This window comes from Nymphaea colorata, chromosome 3, assembly GCF_008831285.2.
Source record: "Nymphaea colorata isolate Beijing-Zhang1983 chromosome 3, ASM883128v2, whole genome shotgun sequence".
Lineage (NCBI taxonomy): Eukaryota > Viridiplantae > Streptophyta > Magnoliopsida > Nymphaeales > Nymphaeaceae > Nymphaea > Nymphaea colorata.
Genome location: NC_045140.1, coordinates 11,094,680 through 11,115,684, shown reverse-complemented (window position 1 = coordinate 11,115,684; position 21,005 = coordinate 11,094,680). Strand labels below are relative to the sequence as shown.

Here is a 21,005-nt window from a genome sequence, read left to right as displayed (position 1 = left end):
TGCCCAACCTAAACTGCCACTTGGAGAAAACATGAAGATTGTGACGTTGGGAAGGATCTGAATGCAACAAAGCTTTAGGAAGGATCAGGCATATCGGAATAATATTCTTCATGGCAGAATTTGCAGACAATTAGCCTTCCTCTATTCTTCAAGTTCTGCGTGCTTTGAGTCGCATGAGCATTATTTTCTACTTTATTCAGACTTCTTTTGCGTTTTTCTCCTTCACACAGAACTGGAAATGATTTTTGGCCTGAGAAGACTTCACGATTGACAGATCCTTCATCTGCCAATTTCAATTGTGAGTTTTCTTATATGCACATTAATTGTCCATTTCATTTGGGCATTCCATTGTAAGCACGGTAACATGAAAAAGAAGTTGTACGATATTGAGCCCTTCTGTTGCTAAGTCTTGAATTGAAATGTTTCACAGAACTATTGCCAGTTCTTCAATTGAAATGTTCCATAGGAAATCAGCAGAGTTGAGTTGAATCCGAACTTACAGGAACTTGTATATGGATATGTGTAAAGAAACGAATGATCAAATTCAATACGATGCCGTCACTTCAAGCGAAAGAAACCATCATCAACTTCCATTAAAGCAAATCTAAATTCACTAGTTCGAACAAATTAAATGCCATTCTACTTAAGAGGTAAATACATAAGAGAAGATGGTAAGACTGCTTCCTCTTCTGAACTGCTGAGGACCCAAATTGGCTTCACTCTTTTTAACTCAATATCCAGACTGTGGAAGGTACAAATCCCTAGAGACCTCCGAGTTCTCCATGCGCGAACTGGACTTGGAAGTGAATTTGTCTGAAGAAGGGTAGGCCATGACCAGTTGGTCGTAGCCGAGGTCGTCCTCAACAAGCAGCTTCTCCAGAGGGACTTCCTGCAGTGGCACATCTCCATCGAGGAACTGAACCACCTGCCTCATGCTCGGTCGAGCTTCCGGCACAGTCTGAGAGCAGAGCACTCCAAGCTTCAGCACCAGCTCCACCTCCGCCTCCACATACTTCTTCCCCAGCCTGTCATCCACCACGGAGAGCAGCTCTCCCCTCCTCCAGCACATGTGTACCCAGCTCACCAGAACCATTTCATCGCTCGGCCTCGTCGCCTCGACCGGCCTCCTTCCACAGGCCATCTCAAGGAGAAAGGCGCCGAATCCGAAGACGTCGGAGCTCTTCGTCGCCTTTCCGGTGATCGACAGCTCCGGCGCCATGTACCCAAGTGTGCCCACTATGTGGGTCGTCTGCGGATTAGTCCCATGCTCATACAGCCTGGCCAGCCCAAAGTCCCCCAACTTCCCGTTCAGTTCGGCGTCCAACAAAACGTTGCTCGCCTTCACATCTCTGTGAATCACCACCTGCTCCCATCCTTCGTGTAAATACAGAAGGCCGGAGGCGATTCCCTTGAGAATCTTGAACCTTTCGTCCCAGCTGAGGTGCCTCTTCTTCGCATTGAACAAGAAGGTATCGAGGCTTCCATTAGGCATGAACTCATAGACGAGAAGCAGCTCGTCCTTTCTCCTGCACCAACCCTGCAACTGAACCAAGTTTCTGTGCCTCAACCTCCCCAAACTGGACACCTCCGAGACAAACTCCTTCATCCCTTGCTTTCCGTCGTGCGCCACTTTCTTGACGGCGACCTCCATGCCGTTGCTGCGCAACACTCCCCTGTAAACGCTACCAAAACCTCCCCTCCCCAAGAGCTCCTTCTCACTGAAACCATTGGTGGCCCTGTAGATCTCCTTGTAGGGCAGCCTGTGTGGGTAGTCCAGCTCCCACTCTTCAACCGTTTCGGAAGTCAGCTTCCTCCTCTTGTACACCAGATACGCGACGCTGCCCAGCATCATAAGAAACAAGAGGGAGAGGGTCGTGGAGTATGGCAAGAGCTTAGAGGATTTCCATGAGGTCTTTTTCTTGGGGATCTTGGGGAGGTGGGAAACATCCAGTTCCTGCGCTTCTCCATTGATCGCGAAGCTCCAGGCCAAGACGTAATGCGCACTCGTCGCTCTCGACGTGCCCGAACTGAAACCAACATACATGGAATCGAGGAGAACAGGGTACAGATCAATGGAGTAAGATATGAGAGGCCTGGCCGGCTTGGAAGTGTGACTAATCGGAGCCACGGTTACATTGATCCACTTCTCGCTTCCGTTGTAGTCTATCCATGCTTGGATCAGATCCCCGGACTTCAAATCGATTCTCTGGCTCTTGCCATCATCTGTAAAGTAAGCAGCAGTTTCAGACTTGTTGGATGTTACGCCGTTGATGTCGACGCCGACATGGTTGTCGTTGAGGTCATTCAACCACGTCCCCTGGTAAGTGTCGAACTCCACGGCGAACACATGGTTGGAGAAGTTGCCGTTGGTGTTGTTCCGGACGAGGCCCAGGTAGTCGCCGCCCATGGCGTTCGACAGGGTGGAAGGAGCAATGGCAAAGGCGAGGCCGTTGCCGCCGTCGTACTCGATTTCGTTGACGATCGCGAAGACGAACCTGGTGCTGAAAGACACGGTCGTGTTGCCAGCAGATGAAGGAAACTGCTTGAACCTCAGGGGCTGACCGTGGAAGGCGTGTCCTTTTTTCCACAGTGCCCGGTCACCTCTGGTTAGCTGCAGAGCGCCTGTCGAAGTGAGGCCGGACTCGTCCGTCAAGATGAGGCCGGCTGTCTTAAAACCATTGTAGTTGAAGCTGTCGGCAGTTGAGGTCGCAGCCTTTGGTAGATGAACAAGAAGAAGATGGAGGAGGAAAAGCAGAAGGGTCTTCGATGGCAGCTGGGGCGGCGCCATGTCTGAGCATGCCCGCAGCAGGGAAGAAAGAGATCTCAACCGAAGAAGCGATCTCCGGCACCACCACAGATGAGAGCCCACCGGCGAATTCGGCCTCTGAAACGGGTTGCCGATGTATATGTTAAATGGGGAAGGGTTTTCTAGCTCACAGAGAAGGACGGCACCTACCAGAATTTAGTTGCTCATTAATTGTGGAGCACAAACCCAGACAGAGTGGCAGGAAAGGTCCAGCTTGAAGCATGGCTCGTGGATTTTAGTGGGTGCCCTGCGGTCGTGGACAGGTCGCTGTAAAGGAGAAAGCGACACGGATGGCGGCCAGTAGCCGAGCCCGTGACCGGTTCAAGACCAGATAATGTGAACGAGTCGAGACGGCCGGACTTGTCCCACGGCGGCGGCGAAAAGTGGCTTTTTGGCTATGATACTTATTTTGTAGACCTGTGCTCTGCTTTTTCCTTCGTTAGATTTTCGCCGGAACTCGATCGTCGCCGGTACTTCATAAGAATGAGTGCAGCGCGTTGTTGTTTTCATAGAAATTAATTAGTCATAATCTGACGTCGTAGTTGGAAACGATATTATGAAAATGTCATCGGATGTGCTGAAAATAACCTCGCCTGTTATGGTTTTGGGAATATCAGCGTGGTCACTCTCGTAACGTCACAACTTGAAATGGGCGTTGCAAAATGTCTTCGGACATTCTGAAAAAACCTCTCATGTTAAGTAATTGTAGAAAACAAAAAATATACCAAGTGCTTTCATGTATATTGGTCTGGGTGTTGGACTTGTTACAAGCTATTATTTTGGCTTGTCACTATATATTTTAAGAAAGTCCAGGTGGGCGCTTTGTTTTAAGGCAGTTAAATGTTTTCAAATATACAATTAAACAAAATATATATTCATATGATTGTTTTTATTTGCCAAGTATTTAGCCCAAGTATTTAGCCCGTATAGGATTAAGAACATCCTGGTTTGCTTTTTTGTGGGGAGGTTGAAAAGTATTCAGGTTTATTTTTATTTTTGAACAGGAATAAAATATATATGTGCATTTCAAATGCGTACCTGATTGCTAACATTATTATCAACAAATTTTTTTATGATTTTTATGTAAAACTTGTGGTCCACAGTTTTAATATGTTACAATGGAAGTACTTGTTCATGAAAAAAACCTCATAACAACTGTGGAATATATTGAATACTTGAAAGGCTGCGATGGAAAACCGTTGAAAGGAAAACCTTGCTACAAACATTGAACGAAAATTGAAGTTACGATGGACAAACCAGTTATAGAAAACCTCGTAACTAGAAATCAAGGAAACCCACACATAGTGGAAGCAAACTGGCGGTCTCATGGTCAAGTTGGAGATGTTGGATAGTGGCCCTGAGTTGGGCCAAATTTGAGTTACGAGATTAAGTTAAGAAAGTAAACTGATTTCCAAATTAAAGTTTTCATTAGACATAATTAAAGTCTGATTTATTACCATTCACGAGATTGCTAAGCATTTCTCTGGTCATAAGACGTTGGGATTTGGGAAATCCTTGGAGGTGGACTATAAAGACCCAGCTCACATTCATGAGAAGGTTGATCATGAGATCGACATTGAAGCGCCTCCCAGAAGCAAACCTGAAAATCCTTGCTCTCTTGTTTCTTTCTTTCTTCTTCTCTTGCTCTCACAGGTGCTCTCTTGAATCGCTACTGATGGTGGACTTGCTGCTTCCACGGTTGAACGACTTGCTGAGACGACGATCAGACCTTAAAGACAGACCTTAAATAGTCTTCTGTAGGTTTGTTTTTGGGAGGCGCTTCAATGTCGATCTCATGATCAACCTTCTCATGAATGTGAGTTGGGTCTTTATAGTCCACCTCCAAGGATTTCCCAAATCCGTCGGTTATGGCTAGAGAAATGCTTAGCAATCTCGTGAATTAATAAATCAAACTTTAATTATGTTTAATGAAAACTTTAATTTAAAAATCAGTTTACTTTATTAATTTAATCTCATAACTCCAATTTGACCCAATTGCAGTTACGACCTGAAGGAAAGGGCTGAGGGCCACCATCCAACATGATGGTCATGTTACCATGTCTTCCACCAGTTGTAAAAATGGCAAAAAAAAAAAGCTTTTACAACCAAGGGGCAACATAGAACCCAAACCTGCCAAAAAAAAATTACAAAATTACCTAAATGCCTTGCATAACAGCAGACAGGGACACCGTGATATGCTATTTTAAAAAAAGTAAAGGCATGTTTTGAAAATACTTCACCATATTCTCACCACACACAAAAAAATAAAAAAATATAACTATTATGGATGTAGGTAGTTGGTCAGGCAGAGGTGCAGCAGAAATGGAGGAGGAGCCAACGTAGGGCCCACATGCGTCCTAATTCTACTTTTTTTTTTAAATTATATGTAAATTTTAAAAAATTTGTTTGATATAAAAATTTTAAAAAATAATATTTCAGTCTTAATCAAAATTTAAAAGTTTTAATTCAACCTGTCTCATAAAAAAAATTTTACCTCACCTCATGGCTCTTTATTTTGATTGCCACTGGTGGGGTAAACCGGTTAAGTCATTTGGCTTTATAAGATGAACCTTGCAGACCTCACCAAAGAAGCATAGGGAAGAAGATACATGTCTCTTTTCTGTTAGATTATAACCCTCTTCTCATTCTAAAAGGAACATAAAAATAGAGAACATTGGGGTGCATTATAAGAACGTGGTTAATACTTTCTTGACAATTTTAAAAAGCCAATGTCATAAAAATCAGCTGCATGGAATTAGATCCATTATTTTTCCGTCTGTATAAATTTTAAAAGAATTTTAAAATCTTTCTTATTTTTTTAGTTTGTAGCTTTCCCTTGTGCGTGTGTTGTGTTTCTTTTTAAACCTACCCCAACCTAATATATATATATATATATTTTTCCGACTCATAACTGGTTAAGCTAAACCAATGGATCCGCCGATAAGCAACATGCGGTTCAATTCAAATCCCGACTTTATAACACTGCCACAAACAGTAGCTGTCACTGATTAATCCTCTGGTTTCTTCCACGAAGACTCAGAGTTCTTGGAGGAAATCTAATGAGGTCGTAAGATAGTACAGTTTTAGTTTTAGTTTTAGTTTTAGTTTTTTTTAAGGGTACACCTAATAAATCTAATAAATCTGACTTACGTTCGATATTAAATTGAACCATATAAAAAATAGGATATAGAAAAAAAATTGACATCCAAATAAGCATTTGGACCGAAATCGGATGTAAGAAATGACATTCGATCAGAGTTGGATTTGGATTTAGGCAAATATCCATCGGATTCACATTCAGATCGACTACAGTTTTAATCTATAATATGGTGTGGGTTTAGTTTAAAATCAGATTGAGATTTGAATGTTAATTTAAAAATCAGATTCAGAATTTGAATTCGGATTTCAGATTTGATAAAGTTTTTTCTCATCCAAATTATGAATCGGAATAAAAATATATAGATAATTGAAAAAGCAGATATGATAAAGTATGTATCTTATTCAAATCCGATCCATTGAGATCCTTATTTTTCATCCATCATTCGAACTTTATACAGGGCTGCTCAACTTTGAGTACATTTAGAAAAATTATTTAACATTTGAAGTTCGTCGTCAAATGGTTCACACACACTCTTCATGAACAGAAAACATCGAAACATACTTAAAAAGAAATTTTTATCTCTAATACAAAAGGTGAATTCTTCTAATTATGTAGCTTGTTTGAAATTTACATGTTGGGATGTCTCTCTAAAATTTCTCTTTTTTTTAATAGTATGATAGCCAATACAAAGGTTAGGAGAGAGAATGAGGTAAAATTTTGCTCATAAAGAGGTTGACTTCAAAAATGCAGTTTGGGAAGGTCACCCTTTTTCATCCTGGGTAAAATTTATTTTTTAAATATACTTTAATATTTTCATTTGTGAATTAATTTTATACTGTCAATTGTGTAACCTTTTAAATGATTAGTTACTTTATTCATACACACAATTCTGCTGGGAAGACGACAATCCCACATTAATGGCTATTAAATTCCCATTGGATTGGTTGGGTATACACTGGTGGGATGTGACGCAACTGGCAAGGCAGGTTCCACCTTAGGCTATTGATGGCCACAATCTCTTTCCTTTATTTATTTATTTATTTGAGACGAGGATTTTTTATACCAGTCCCAATCTTAATAATTATTTTTCGTAACTGGCCTTTTCTTTTTTAATCTTTCGTTCATGCTGCGTTTTTTTTTTCTATAATTTAATTAAAACAATTTCATTTTTTTATTTTGAAGAACATATCCTTATGGCCAGTTCCTAGTGTTGTTCTTTTAGAATTCACATTTTATCTGTTTCGAGTGCATGAGGAGATTCCTTAATATGGGGACTAAAGAAAGAGCGGGCGGATTACAGCTAGAGATACACAACAATTTCCTCACCTGATGAAAATACTGAGTATGACCATGAAATGGTGAGCTTGGTTCTTCGAAGAACAGTGCTTCTGAAGGCGGTGGCCAAGGGTCGGGGTCACCCCTCTAATCAACCAAAGTCTCCTTACGTCATTTTTTAGGGAGTGGGACTGCTTGTCAAGTGTCACCATTTTTAAGTCTGTCCATATCGAGTGGGATGCTTTTCCGGTTGGTTCTTCTCCACCATGGATGATAAAGTTCACGTATTTTCACAATGAGCTCACAATAAGTGCAGGGCCTACAGGCACAGGTAGGAAAGCCACTTCCTTTTTGGTGAAACTGGTTGTGTACGCCACCTCCATGTATGTAATTTTCCATGTATATAATTTCATACCTTATTCCTAATGATCAATGCAAAAAAGAAACTTTTTGTAGCGATAAAAACGAAAGACCGCAAAAAAAGAAAAAAGGAATTGGATTAAGGTAAAATTTGTTATCTCATACTTGTTTGTGATTTCATTATATTTGTTATTTCATACATATGCATATACACAGTTTGAACATAAAAATAAATATACATATTATCGGTAAGGTTCACTGCAGCGTACACTTGTTGCGTATGCCGAGGTGGCATACGTAACTCGTTCTCAAACCATTGTCCTTTCATTTACAATGTGCTCACGATAAGTGCAGGGAATCTATTGTGACAAGTAATCCTACTTTTTCGCCCAAGTCGTGAAGGAGGTTTTTGATCATTGATGCAGAGATAATATTAATTGAATAAAAAAGGATGAGGTCCTCTAAGAAGGTGAGTGTGGAATGTAGATGGCCAAAGCCCTGAGGTTTGGACAACACGAGATGATTAATCTCCCTTTCATCCTTCACCTTTCTTACAAATATTTCCATGATCAAAACAAACAAGTAAGGTGATAACGGGTCACTTTGTCTCAAGCCTCTCTGGCCATCGAAGAATCTCTCCTCGCGTCCATTACTCAATAAGGTAAAGGAAGTCGAGGAAATGCAGACCATCGCCTTGTTCACCCAATTCTCCTCAAAACCTAAATACAATAGCGTTTTACAGAGGAAATTTCAATTAAGCCTATCGTAAACCTTGGCCAAGTCTAGTTTAAGGAGAATGGAAGCCACATTAAGCTTTGTATTGAACTTGTAGATACGACATAGCACAATGAGTCTGAAATCTTGGATTTTTTTGGCACCTTTAACGTTGGGAATCAGTACAATGTCTGTCTAATTAACCTTGCAAACTAGTTTGCTAGTATTGAAGACTTTTGTAACAACCCGACCCACTCTTGGGCTCGGGCCCCTGGTTCGGAGATCCAGGAAGAGGACAATCATAAAAGACTAGGAACCAGGACAATCATCTCATTAATGACCTTCCTTTATAAGCCCTTGAAGATCACCCACAATTTTCAATACAGGACTAAACTTTGGGACCTCACTTTATAAACCTTTGAAGATTCCTCACAATCTTGAATACATTGCTAAACTTTGAGGGTGTTACATCTTTAACTGCCTCACAAACATCTGGACCAATTACGTCCCAATAAGATTTGGAAAAATTAAAAACCACGTGGTCTTGGAGCTTTGTCACTGCCACAACTAAACACTACTAGTTTGACTTTTGAATCTGTGACAGGCATCATAAGTGTAGCATTTTCTTCACTGTTAATGTGAGGACCGTCATCGAGATTCTCAAACAATGATCCATCAAAACCATCATGACTGTAAACATTTTTGAAATAGGTAGGTAGCATTAACCTCCAAGACCTACTACAGTCCATTGTATGTGGTTTTATCAATTACGATTTTATCTCTTATTAGCTTGAGATTGAAAGAAATTTGTATTTGTATCTACCTCTTTCAGCCAACTGGTTCTAGCTTTTTGCTTCCAAAAAGGGGTTTCTTCTTGAATTGAATTATGGAGCTCTTGCCTGATCACCCATTCCAAGTTACCATCCCAATTGTGCCCAGCTTCTATCATGTCCTGAATCACTTGAAGTTTTTTGCGCAACTGGTCCACACGGTGGTGAATGTTGCTATATACTGCTGAAATTCACCAGAATAAAGCTTTAAGGATTGCCTCCAATTTCTACACAAGACAAATCATCATGCAGCCTCTAACACTTTGACTCCATCTCCTATGAACAACCTCATAGTTGCCTTCTCGGAGACACTAGAAGTTGAAGTATTTGAATGTACCGCTGTTTGCAATGTCATTAGTTCTCCCCTTCAACTCTAACACTAAGACGCTATGGCCAAATATAGTTTTGGGTAGCACACTAAGACTAAACTTGATGGATCGGTCATCGCTCCAATGTACCTCCACGCCAGCTTCTTGATTTTGCTTCATGCGAACCGTCTATCTCCATTTTCAATAATGCTAAGTATAGCCCCACTTGGAAACCATTGAAAGCTTCAAAAGGAGGTGTTGGGAGCCCATCCATATTTGTCCCGATGAAAGCACATGTCACTAAAGTATCCCACAATAATAATCGGCAGCTCCATCTGGTGAAGGTGATCCTATAACCTTTGGAAGCCATGCCTACGTATAACAAGAACAAACTTTTTCTAAATTATTCTATACTTACAACATAAAGATATCTAGTATTACTCAATTGATATAACATGTACATCAAGAACAAAGGGATTCTATCATATTATAATTCTTACTAACTCATAAATCCCATTACTATTGTAAACAAAAGCGTAATTGCTATGGTTACGAAGCCAATTATACAGGGATGACTCCAAGAGGTAGGTTCCAACAAAACCAAAATTTCAATCTAAAGTTTCATATAAAAGAAGATAATTCAAACTGTGCCACATTACTGACCAATCCACGAACATTTCTTGAAAGCACATGCATCAAAAAGAAGTGATAGAAACTAGCCGGGGTGAGGGCGGTGGGGAATCATCACCTACATACCTATTACATGCTCCTCCAGTGCCAGGAAACTGTCAGCCTCTCTAAACTAATTATAAGCCGAGGCCGACACTTCGTCAGGTGTTGTAGCTACCATAACGAGTGCCCCATCTTCTCTTGGGTCTAGTGGGAGGTCAAGGGGGTCGACTTCTAACATATCATCTACAAATGCTTCGTCTGTCACTAACTCCTCCAAAAGCTATGAGCCTTTCGCAGTGTTAGCGAACTCCTTGAGAGTCCTAAAGGTCCACAGTGTTCTTTACTCTGCCATACTCGATTCTACATCCTCCCACTTTGAAGCTCTGAACTGGGCTCTAGGATTGACTCTCCCCTTAACATCAGGCTACTACCTCGACCTTTCGGTTCCCCAAGAGGACACTTGTGAAATTCTGAGTTGGAAAAACCTGGAGGGGTCGAGGGAGACAGGGTCATCTCTGCCAATCCATATTTACCTTTGTCTTTGAACTGAGACGTCGAAAGGCGCTCTTGGTCCTTTCAAGTTTAGTTTATCAAGAACTCATTTTAGTTGTTGAATTTGCCAAGGCTAACGGACCGATGACCAAAGTGTGCCCGAGTAGCCAGACCTTCCCCCTGGCATCGTATTCATGCATTCACATCAGCTGGAGTTTTCTCTTGGTCCATTCCCTCTTTTCTAGCGTGCTGAGGGGATTCACTCACTTTCTGACCATTTATATCCGTCTCAAGATGTCTAAATCTGTTCGACTATGATGTTGTCTCCAATAAACCTTGGTTCTACTGCTCTCCTTGCCTGTGATGACTGTCTCCTCGTTCCAAAACCTTTACCTCTTGCCGACCCTCTTTCATTATTTTAGGGTTGTGTTTGTGTTTGAGAAGGATTTAGTGTATTTCTATCTTGTGTTCTACTTTCATGAGGTGCAAGGGCCAAAATATCATTTTGTAACAACTCGACCCACTCTTATGCTTAGGCCTTTGGTTTGGCAGATTCCAACCCGCCCCCTAGCGGTTCTAAACCAAAAAAGATTAGGAATCAGAACAATCATAAAATGTTAGGAACCAGGACAACCACAAAAACCTGGAGGGGTTGAAGGAAACAGAGTCATCTCTGCCAATCTATATTTACCTTTCTCTTTGAAGTGAGACGTCGAAAGGCGCTCTTGGTCATTTCAACTTTTGTTTATCAAGAACTCATTTTAGTTGTTGAATTTGTCAAGGCTAATGGACCGATGAACAAAATGTGCCTGAGCAGCCAGACCTTCCCCCTGGCATCGTATTCACGCATTCACATCAATTGGAGTTTTCTGTTGGTCCACTGCTTCTTTTCTAGCATGTTGAGGGGATTCACTCACTTTCTGACCATTTATATCAGTCTCAAGATGTCTAAATCTGTTCGACTATGTTGTTGTCTCCAATAAACCTTGGTTCTTCTACTCTCCTTGCCTGTGATGACGGCCTCCTCGTTTCAAAACCTTTACCTCTTGCTGACCTTCTATCATTATTTTAGAGCTGTGTTTGTGTTTGATAAGGATTTAGTGTACTTCCATCTTGTGTTCTACTTTCATGAGGTGCACGGGAGTAGAAACTATCTTTTTTCTCTGTGGTAGCAGTTGCAAGCTAACATCTTATTCAAACAAGAAAATGAACAGGGTGGGAAAATGTCTAATAATATAGACTGTAGTGGAAAAAACTCTTCTTATCTTACTTTAATTTAAATTGAAAGAAAAACTGTTTAACTTCAAAGCAGTGAATTTCTTATGCCTGGGGTATGACCTGCTTTGCCGTGTGTCATAAGGTGGTTGAACCATTACACCATCTCAGATAAAAGCGCATAAGTGCAAGTTGCCCTCATTTAACTTGGGACGCTTTTAGCATTTAACATCACATGGTTAAAGTCTGCAGCAGTTACAAGGTATTTGAATATATATATATATATATATATATATATATATATATGTATATATATATATATATAATAACTTTATAAAAGAAAAGAAAAAAAAAACTCGATTATAAGAAGTAGAGAGTGGAGAGCTTCCCATATAGTGTGAAAATCTTAAACTAAAAGAAAAAATGTAAAACAAAAACTAGCGGCGTTCGGTCGAGGACAGCAAGGCCAGAGGCTGAGAGAAAAATAAATGACACATATTTTTACAATTTTTTTTAAAAGTTAACGTATTACTATATAAAAAAAATATATGATTTTTAAATTCTTTAAGGGTATTCCGTAACAAGGACGCTGTGTACTTTGGAACCCAATGACCGATTCCTGGAGCATTCGGTTCCAAAGACATTTATATTTAAAACTGAATCGAATCCGATCGATCTTCATTTCTTAAATCCAATATTGATCCAATTTTTTAACTGGGCATTAACTTTTTCTTCCTATCCAACTATTTTTAACCATTTCGGTTGGATATTCGATCCACAGAAATCCCTATCTGTAGATGGTCGGTTAAGTCCTCTAACAAGCAACAATGGAAACGTAACAAGTGAAATAAGCTTCCTACTCTTGAGAGTTGGGCGACTTTCGTGTAAACTAAGAATACAGTAAATCAAATCAGGAAGATGGCCCATTTTGTAATTAAAATTAAAATGTTTCCAGAAATCCTTTCGTTGTCAGGAAATGTAAGCTTTAATTTGTGATCGTATTCTTCTAACACCCCTCAAGGCAGGGGTAGAACTAGAATTTTTTTTTATGAGGAATGCCGAATTAAAGTTTTTTAAATTTTGACTAGCGCCGAAATATCATTTTTCAAAATTTTTATATAAAACAAGTAAAATTTTCTAAAATTTATATATATATTAAAAAAAATTGAAGTGGGATCAAAGCCCAAGCAAACCCAACCTTAGCTCCCCACCTGCCTCAAGGGGCATAGGGTGTTTAAGACATCCAAGTTGGTGGATTAAGGGCCTTTTTAAGGCAGGTCTTTACCTTGATATCCGTAGGCTATGTCCTTGCGACTTTAGTGATGATACTTGTTATCTAAGTTTAAGTATACACCACTGCCATCCTTAATGCCGAAGTAGCCGAAAACTTTGGAAGTAGATAGAATGGAGACTTTTCAAGCCTCTTTTCCAAGTAGGGGTGGACAACAACTCAAGTTATTCGAGCTCGACTTGTTAAAGCTCAGCTCGTGAACAAGTTCGAGCCATGTCATTTGCTTAACGAGTCAACCTCGAGTTGATGAGTGGACTCATTCAAAAAATCAAGTTGAGTTCGAGCTCAACACGTAACTGCCGAGTCGAGCTCGAGCCTTGATCGAGTTTGTTGAGCCTTAATCAAGTCGATATATTCAAACGAGTTTACGAGTTTGTCGAGCCTTAATCGAGTCGAGTTCGAATTCGAGTTCAACACAAAGATGAATATCAATTCTATTCAAACAAGTTTGTCAAGCCTTAGCCGAGTCGATTTCGATCTCAACACGTAATGGTGAATATCAATTTTATTCAAACTAGTTTGTCGAACCTTAATCGAGTTGAGCTCGAGCCCAACACATAACTGTCGAGTCGAGCTCAAGCTGCTTCCATAATAGCTCGAGTCGAGTTTATCTCGAGGTTTTATTAGTCAAGCTGAGCTCGAACTGAAGGCTGGACAAGGCTCATGTTCACCCCTATTTCCAAATGGTGGCTATAAACTTCTTGCTAATCGGTAATGTAACCATGTTCATGTCACAGTTAGGAGTGCAAGCTTAACCCAGAGGTGACCTGTAGGAAGGGTTGAGGTTTGGTGCCGATTATAAAGGAGACACAACTAATACGTGTATGCTAGTTTTACTCGTATATCGAACCGGTCGCTATTCCGGGTGGACGGATGAGTTACACGTTTTTTTTTAATCTCTTTTCATTTCTACTTGTCTTTTCTATACTATCTCAAATGTAGATATAATATGCATAACCTAAGGGATAGTTATTCATACAAACATTATATTTTTAAAGCCAGCAATTAACATTTTTAAAAGGTTTAATAACCAATGCTAAAAATATTTTAACCTATCAAACGACTCCTGTACGTCTAAAACAAATTTGTATGTTTGTTTTCATAATTTTAGACAGAAGTAAACATCTTTGCAATTAGTTTCATTGCCGGGAGGTCAACCCAAATATTATACAATGAGATCGTTAATTCGCATAGAAATTTATTTCACATGAAAATGTTATGTTTGCTTGATTTGTAATATTTTAGATTTTTTCTCGGTTATTTTTTAGGAATTGTTTCTGGTCATTCTTAAAACGATATTTTTGTTGATGTGCATAGATTTTGCCAAAAGGAAAAAGAATTTAAAAGTGAGAAATGTATATAATTGGAGGAATCATTGCAAAGAACTAATTAACCATGCGGAACAGAAACGCAATCAATAAAAATAACAAAGGCCACTCTCTAAAATGTTTTGAACATTTTTCAGCTTTAAACTATTTTTGACAGCTATCTTACAAAAAACTTTAGGTAGCGTTTGGAAGAGCCCCTTGAAAAAATGGTTTTTGTCAAAACCATTTTTTTAATGGATGTTGAAAACCAGGTTTTTATTTGAATGACAAAACAAAAAAGGGTTTTAGAGGTGCTTTTAAAAACTTTCAGCTGAATGAGCGTTGTTTTATAGTTAGTTAATTTAAATGGCAAGGTCAGTGGAATCGAGGGGCAAGGAAATTAACCTGCAAAGTCTCGGTGGCATCATTTTCCTCCTCATTTCCAGAAATTTGATTTGAAATTGAAATTCAAATAGCAAGATAGATAAAACAGAAAACACAAAAACCAGCTAAAGGACCAACATGCAAATCAGGGAAAAAATTGAACATTTTCATAAAAATCTTGAAATATCGGTGATATTTTGGTTTTGCAATTTGAGAGGGAACATACACTTGGCTTCCCTTCTCGGCAGCATTCTTTCTCCAATTCCCTCCGTTCAACTATGTAATCGGTAGAGGTAGAAATTTTTATGAGGGGAGTCAAAATTAAGTTTTTAACTTTTGATATGGGTTGAAATATTATTTTATAAATTTTTTTATATAAAATAAATAAATTTTTTTAAAATTTACTTGTAATTTAAAAAAAAAATTGAAGTGAAGCATAAACATCCAACTTAAAGCATGGCTCGTGGATTTTATTGGTTGCACGCGTTGGGCAAGTCGTTGTAAAGTAGAAAGCGGCACCGATGGCGGCGAGTCGCCGGCCCGTGACCGGTTCATGACCAGATAATGTGAACAAGTCGAGACGGCCGGACTTTGTCACCGCAGCGGCGAAAAGTGGCTTTTTGGCTTATGATGTGTACACCTGTGCTCTCCGTTTTCCTTCGCCGGAACTCGATCGTCGGCATGACTTGATAAGAATGAAGCAGTTTTTCTTTGAAAGTAATTGGTCGGCATCTCACGTCGCATTTGGAAACGATATCATGAAAATGTCGTCGGATGTTCTGAAAATAACTTCGCTTTTTATGGTTTTGGGAGTAGCAGGCCCTTGGGTTAAGGACAGGGTGAAGCTACAATTTTTTTTTTTAAGGGCCAAGTCAAACCATCGTTTGATCCAACTAAATGATGGTTTGATTGATTGCCAAACTAAATCAAAATACAAAAAATATATTAAACAACTAAAGATTTTAAAAAATTTTAATATAAATTTGTTCTTTTAATTAGTTAGGACCCTCCGCCCGAGACATTTTATATGTAAGAGAAAAACTAAATAGAATGGCTTTTTAAAAATTTACATTTCTCGGATGTCTTTCTACAATTTCACTTTTCTTAGGAGTATGATTGTAACTACAAAAGCAGAGTGTAAAATGATGTAACGTTTTGAAGAGGTCAGACTTCGCCGTGCAGTTTGTGAAAAAAATATTTCTTTCTCGTTCGGGTAAAATATCATTTTTATTTTAATGTTTTTTTCATTTGTGAATTGTTTTATACATTCAAACGCTATTTGTAATTTTTTAAATGATAAGTGTTATTTATTGATAGACATAAATCTGCTGGAAAGACGACAATCCCACATTAATGGCTACTAAATTTGCATTGAGTTGGCTGCTGCCTGCTGGGACGTGACGCAATTGAGAGGACAGGGTTCACCATTAGGCCATTGATTGCCACAATTTCTTTTATTTTTTTTTATTTGTTTGAGATGAAACTTTTCTACTCCTTAATATTATTTATTTTTTAAAATTACTCTTTTTTAAAAACATATCCTATATTATGTTTTTGATAAAAAAAACCAGTGTTGTTGTTATAAAGTGAAAGCCGAATTACTTTTTTTTTTATGGTTAAGGGTTTATGATATAGGGTTGTATTGGCGTTTGAGCTACTTTTATCTTGTGCGTAGTAGTTGCAAGTTAACTTGGTATTCATTCAATCAAACAGGAAAATGCAAACAATCAAAAATAAAAAAAATATCGTAAAAATAAACCTTTTAAATAATCAGTAAAAATGAATTTTGGTAAATAAAAAGTTTTTTACAGCACCCTAATATCCCTTTCTCTTCAAAAATTTTTTAATAATATAAAAACTGTTATCGAAAAATATCTTTTTACTTATTTTATTAAAATTTTTTAAAAAAAGTTGTGTAACTTCAAAGCAAGTTATTTATCATGGCCTTTAACATAAATGAAAAGGCCCAACTGCCGTACAACCCGCAGTATAGTTCATAAAGATGGCTCAACCATTTCACCCGCTATGGGTGAAGGACTATAAAGTCGCCCTCAACTTGAAATGGAAAGGAAAACGAGTGCTTTGCATCACATGCTCGGGAAAAGAAAAATATCGCCCTCATTATTTTCTCTCTTATATTAGAAAAAGAAAAAGTGATGAAGGGAGAAGTTCATTGTGGTGGGTTTCAAGCTTTTTTGTTTAATGTGAGAGGGAATTTTTTTGAGGCCATCAAACATTTATATAGGCAGACATGAAAGTCGGTCCTTGTCCTTGAAAGCATGATGAGCTCATTAAGAACTCGCTATCATTTTAAAGCGTAGATGTATACTCAATAACAATAAAAATCATTGCCAATAAAAATCATTGCCACAAAAAATGTGTATGGGTATTATATCGAGAAGAATTCTCGATTATAATATGACAAAGTTGTATATCTTAAGAATATCTCAAGCAAATTTTTAAAAAATTTAAAACATTTTAATAAATTCTCACCCAATTTGTTGGTGTAACAAGTGAAATAAGCTTCGTACTTTTGCCAGTTGGTGGGTTAGAGGCAGATTTTGATTACTCTGGGTTATGTCCTTGCGTATTAAGTGATGTGGCCCGATATTCAAGTGAAAATGTACACTTTTGTTTTCATCCATGTTAAAGCAGCCTAGGACTTATAACTTTGGAGGCATGGTGAATTGGGGGGTTAGAGGCCGATTTTGATTACTTTGGTTTCACTAGTTTTCGATATAGAGATAAAATTATATCTCAATGATCAGTTTTATAATTCCTTTCCAAACTGATGGGAGGTCACCCCATATATTATAGAATTAGTTATTGTAATTAAGATGAAAAAGTTAGATCGTTAATTCGCCTAGAAATTTATTTCACATTGAAAAACTATTATGTTTGTTAACATTGTAGCTTTTTTAACGGCCAGGCTTACTTTCTAGGAATCTTTTCTGGTCATTTCTAAAGAGATATTTTTGTGATGTGCAAATAATAGATTTTGTAAAGAAAATAATTTAAAATATGAAAAAAGTATATAATTGGTCGAATCACTTACCAAACTTAATTAACCGTCTGTAACCGAAATGCAATCAATAAAAAAAAAAAGATTCTGCTGAAAATATTTTTAACATTTTACAGCTTTAGAGTATTTATTTATGCCATACACATGACCTTATGTCCAACGGGTAATGGTTTACTATCGTACAAAAACCTTTCGTGGTTGTGCGATTTCTAATATTTAAATCGGGGCCACCTTTTTGACGTGCTGACAGAGCTATCGTACAAACAATCTTTCGACGTTTGTGCGGTTTCTAATGTGTATATTTGGTCTTACCTACATCATACATGCACACCCCATATGACGTCAAAATATTGCGTGATTTTGCCAATTGGACACTCTGGCTGAGTAGCTGGATGAACATTACTTTTATTTTTGTTGTACATTGTTGGGGCCATGGATGGAAATTGTGTGGTCTAGTTAAAGGCCATCACTTCTATACTTTTAATGTTTTTGTTTGGGGCAGGGAACGAATTAAATAAAAAAATGTTTGTTGGGTATGAAACACATCGATTTGATCAAAAGTTGGTTTGTAACAAATTTAAGCTTGGTTGAATAACAACCTCATTTAACTTAGTTTTGTAAAAATTTGGTTTTATGGAAACCAAAATTTTTCTTGAGTTTTGGAAACATGGTTTTTTTTTGTTTTGGTGATACACTCAAAACCCAGTTTATAGAATAACCTAGGAGGGGTCAGGTTTTCAATCTCTTTTAGAAAACCTGGTTTCCTCAAACCGTTATTAAAGAGCTTTTTGTTTTTGCTTCCACCTTCCATGTAAAACCTCCAAGACCATAATCTTATGTCTCTAAGGTTATTGTTTGCTTTGAGACTTAGGTGGATCTACAGTACATCATTCAACTTATTCTGTTATTGAGCTTATTTCAATTCATCCATTTTTTCTGTATATATTTGTTTTCATTTTGTTTTCTTCCCACACACTTCCAAAATTTTCAATCAAATGTTCAATGCAGTGTACAGAAATATATTTTTTTAGTGTCCCATATGTCTTTGACTTCATGATTATTTTTCGCATCTATCAAACAAGGGGCATTTTTCTTTCCGCAATTAAAAAGGGAAAACTCAGTCTTATTGTAATTCCAGTGACAGCAAAATAAAAACTCTTTATATTTGGTGGCACAAGAAAGTATGCTCAAAGTTTGTCTTATAAGCAAAGTGACATAGTGAATAGGATTTTCAAATGGAAGAGAGGGTGATCCCATTCCCTCCTTCCCCTTGCCCCAGGGAAGAGAGTAACATCAGTACCAGGTGGTGAGACCTCTGTGTACTTCTACATAAACATAAGATCCCCCCTTATGGTATTGGAGCATAGCCCCTCACAAGAGCAAACTGGAAAGGTGCCTCCAACATGCCCCAAGTCCTCGCCTAAACTATGCAATCGAAGAAATTAGAAGTAGGACAGAGCTAATTCAACTAATCAATCAAAACCTAAAGGAATTACTGTTACAGAAACAAATGAAAATGAGGCCTAAAAAAAAGAAGAAGCAAAAATCAAGGATAAATTATGTGCTGGTGCTAGATCTTTGTTTTCAAGATGTTGCATTCAAATTTAAAATTCTGTTTCCTTAATTATCGTGTATCATATCTATACTATTATGCGAAGCCTTGTCTCTTTATAGAAGTATATATGTGCGCATCATGATGTAACAAATTGTGTGTGGAAAATATTATTCACAATCCTTTTCTCTTTTCCTCTTTCTGTATGGTATTAGAGTCTTCTACATCAAGAAATCTCATGGCATCATCTGCAACTCAATAGAAAACCATCACTGCCTTGGCCTCAGTCAAGCTTAATGGTTACAACTATCTTCGTTGGCAAAGTCAAATTAAATCAGTCATGGAATCACAGGATCTTGTTGAGTTTGTTGATGGAACCAGATCGGCTTCACCTCAAACACTCATCGAGGACGGCAAAAATGAACCAAATCCAAACTAACAAGTAGTGGCATAGGTTAGATAGACTTGTGCTCAGTTGAATAAATGCAATGGTGAGTGATTCTATGCCTGGTCAGATTGTGCATTCAATTTTTACTAGGGAATCATAGAGTAAGACTATCTAGTATAGCTATCAGTCCATAATGAGAGTTATGCTTCTTCGAAAAGAGTTGCACTTTATAAAGAAGGGTAACATGAATATGCAATCCTATTTGGAGAGTATCAGATTTCTAGTGAACACATTATCTGCTACAGGGCAGTAAAGAGCAGATATTGATCTTATATAGATCACTATAAATGGGCTCTCGTCTGAATATGAGAGCTTTTTGACACCTCTTACTGCTGGATCTAATGTTTCAACAATTTATTTTGCTGAGTTATTTGATTTTCTTACTCAATCAAGAAAAAAGACTCGACTTGCTCAAGTCTCCTTCAACCGATTGTGAGACTTCTCAAACTGCATCTTTAGTGCATTCCAAAGTCATAGACGAGGCCATGGCTTCTATCAAGGCGTTGGTGGTGGTGGTGGTGGGTTTCAAGGTTAGGGTTGGGGAAACTAAAACTTCCAACAGGGGCAAGGTAACTATAATAATAACCAGTCTCATTGTCATCATGATTCCAATAATAGTTATCATGGTTATCAAAGAAATCCCATAATATCTCAAAGTTGTGGTAGAAAAGGCCACATGGCCAGGACTTGTTATGGCATTTTACAGGCATTTTCTGCAGCAAATCTTCAAGAGAATGTAGAGGAGTATTGGTACCCCAATGCAAGGGTGATGAATCATGTAGTGGCTAATGATGATACGATGAAGAACAAAGCAGCTCATGATAGAGCCAATGGTCTCCTGATCTATAATGGTTCTCAATTATCTATCAAACACAAAGACAGCTCATCTGTTGATTATGAATGGGCAATCTTTTACTCTCAAGCCTTTATTCCATATTCATTGTTTCTTTCCTAGTAAATGATTGGGGAATTCTCTTGCTCGCCTTCAGCGAAAAAAATCTTTTACTTTGAAGATCCTTTTACATTTTCCAAGGTACCACATAATCTTTTATCTATGGGAAAATCTACATGTGATAATAATGGTATTTTTGAATTCTTACCTTATGAATTTGTTTATAGAGGGTCATCAGACGGGCATGGGGCTGCATCAAGGGCCAAAGAACCATAATGGATAACCCATCTTAGCAGCCAGAGCTGGAAAATGTGGAGGAGAAGTAGCGTTTTACGGC

The 21,005-nt window shown here is 38.3% G+C and overlaps 1 protein-coding gene across 1 annotated transcript; it reads right to left on the bottom strand.

The window, feature by feature from the left end:
- Positions 1–562: 562 nt before the first annotated feature.
- LOC116251472 (L-type lectin-domain containing receptor kinase SIT2-like) lies at positions 563–2,996 on the bottom strand. The gene has a single exon (XM_031625762.2). The coding sequence runs from the start codon at positions 2,786–2,788 to the stop codon at positions 731–733; it is 2,058 nt and encodes a 685-aa protein (XP_031481622.1). The 5' UTR covers positions 2,789–2,996; the 3' UTR covers positions 563–730.
- Positions 2,997–21,005: the final 18,009 nt, after the last annotated feature.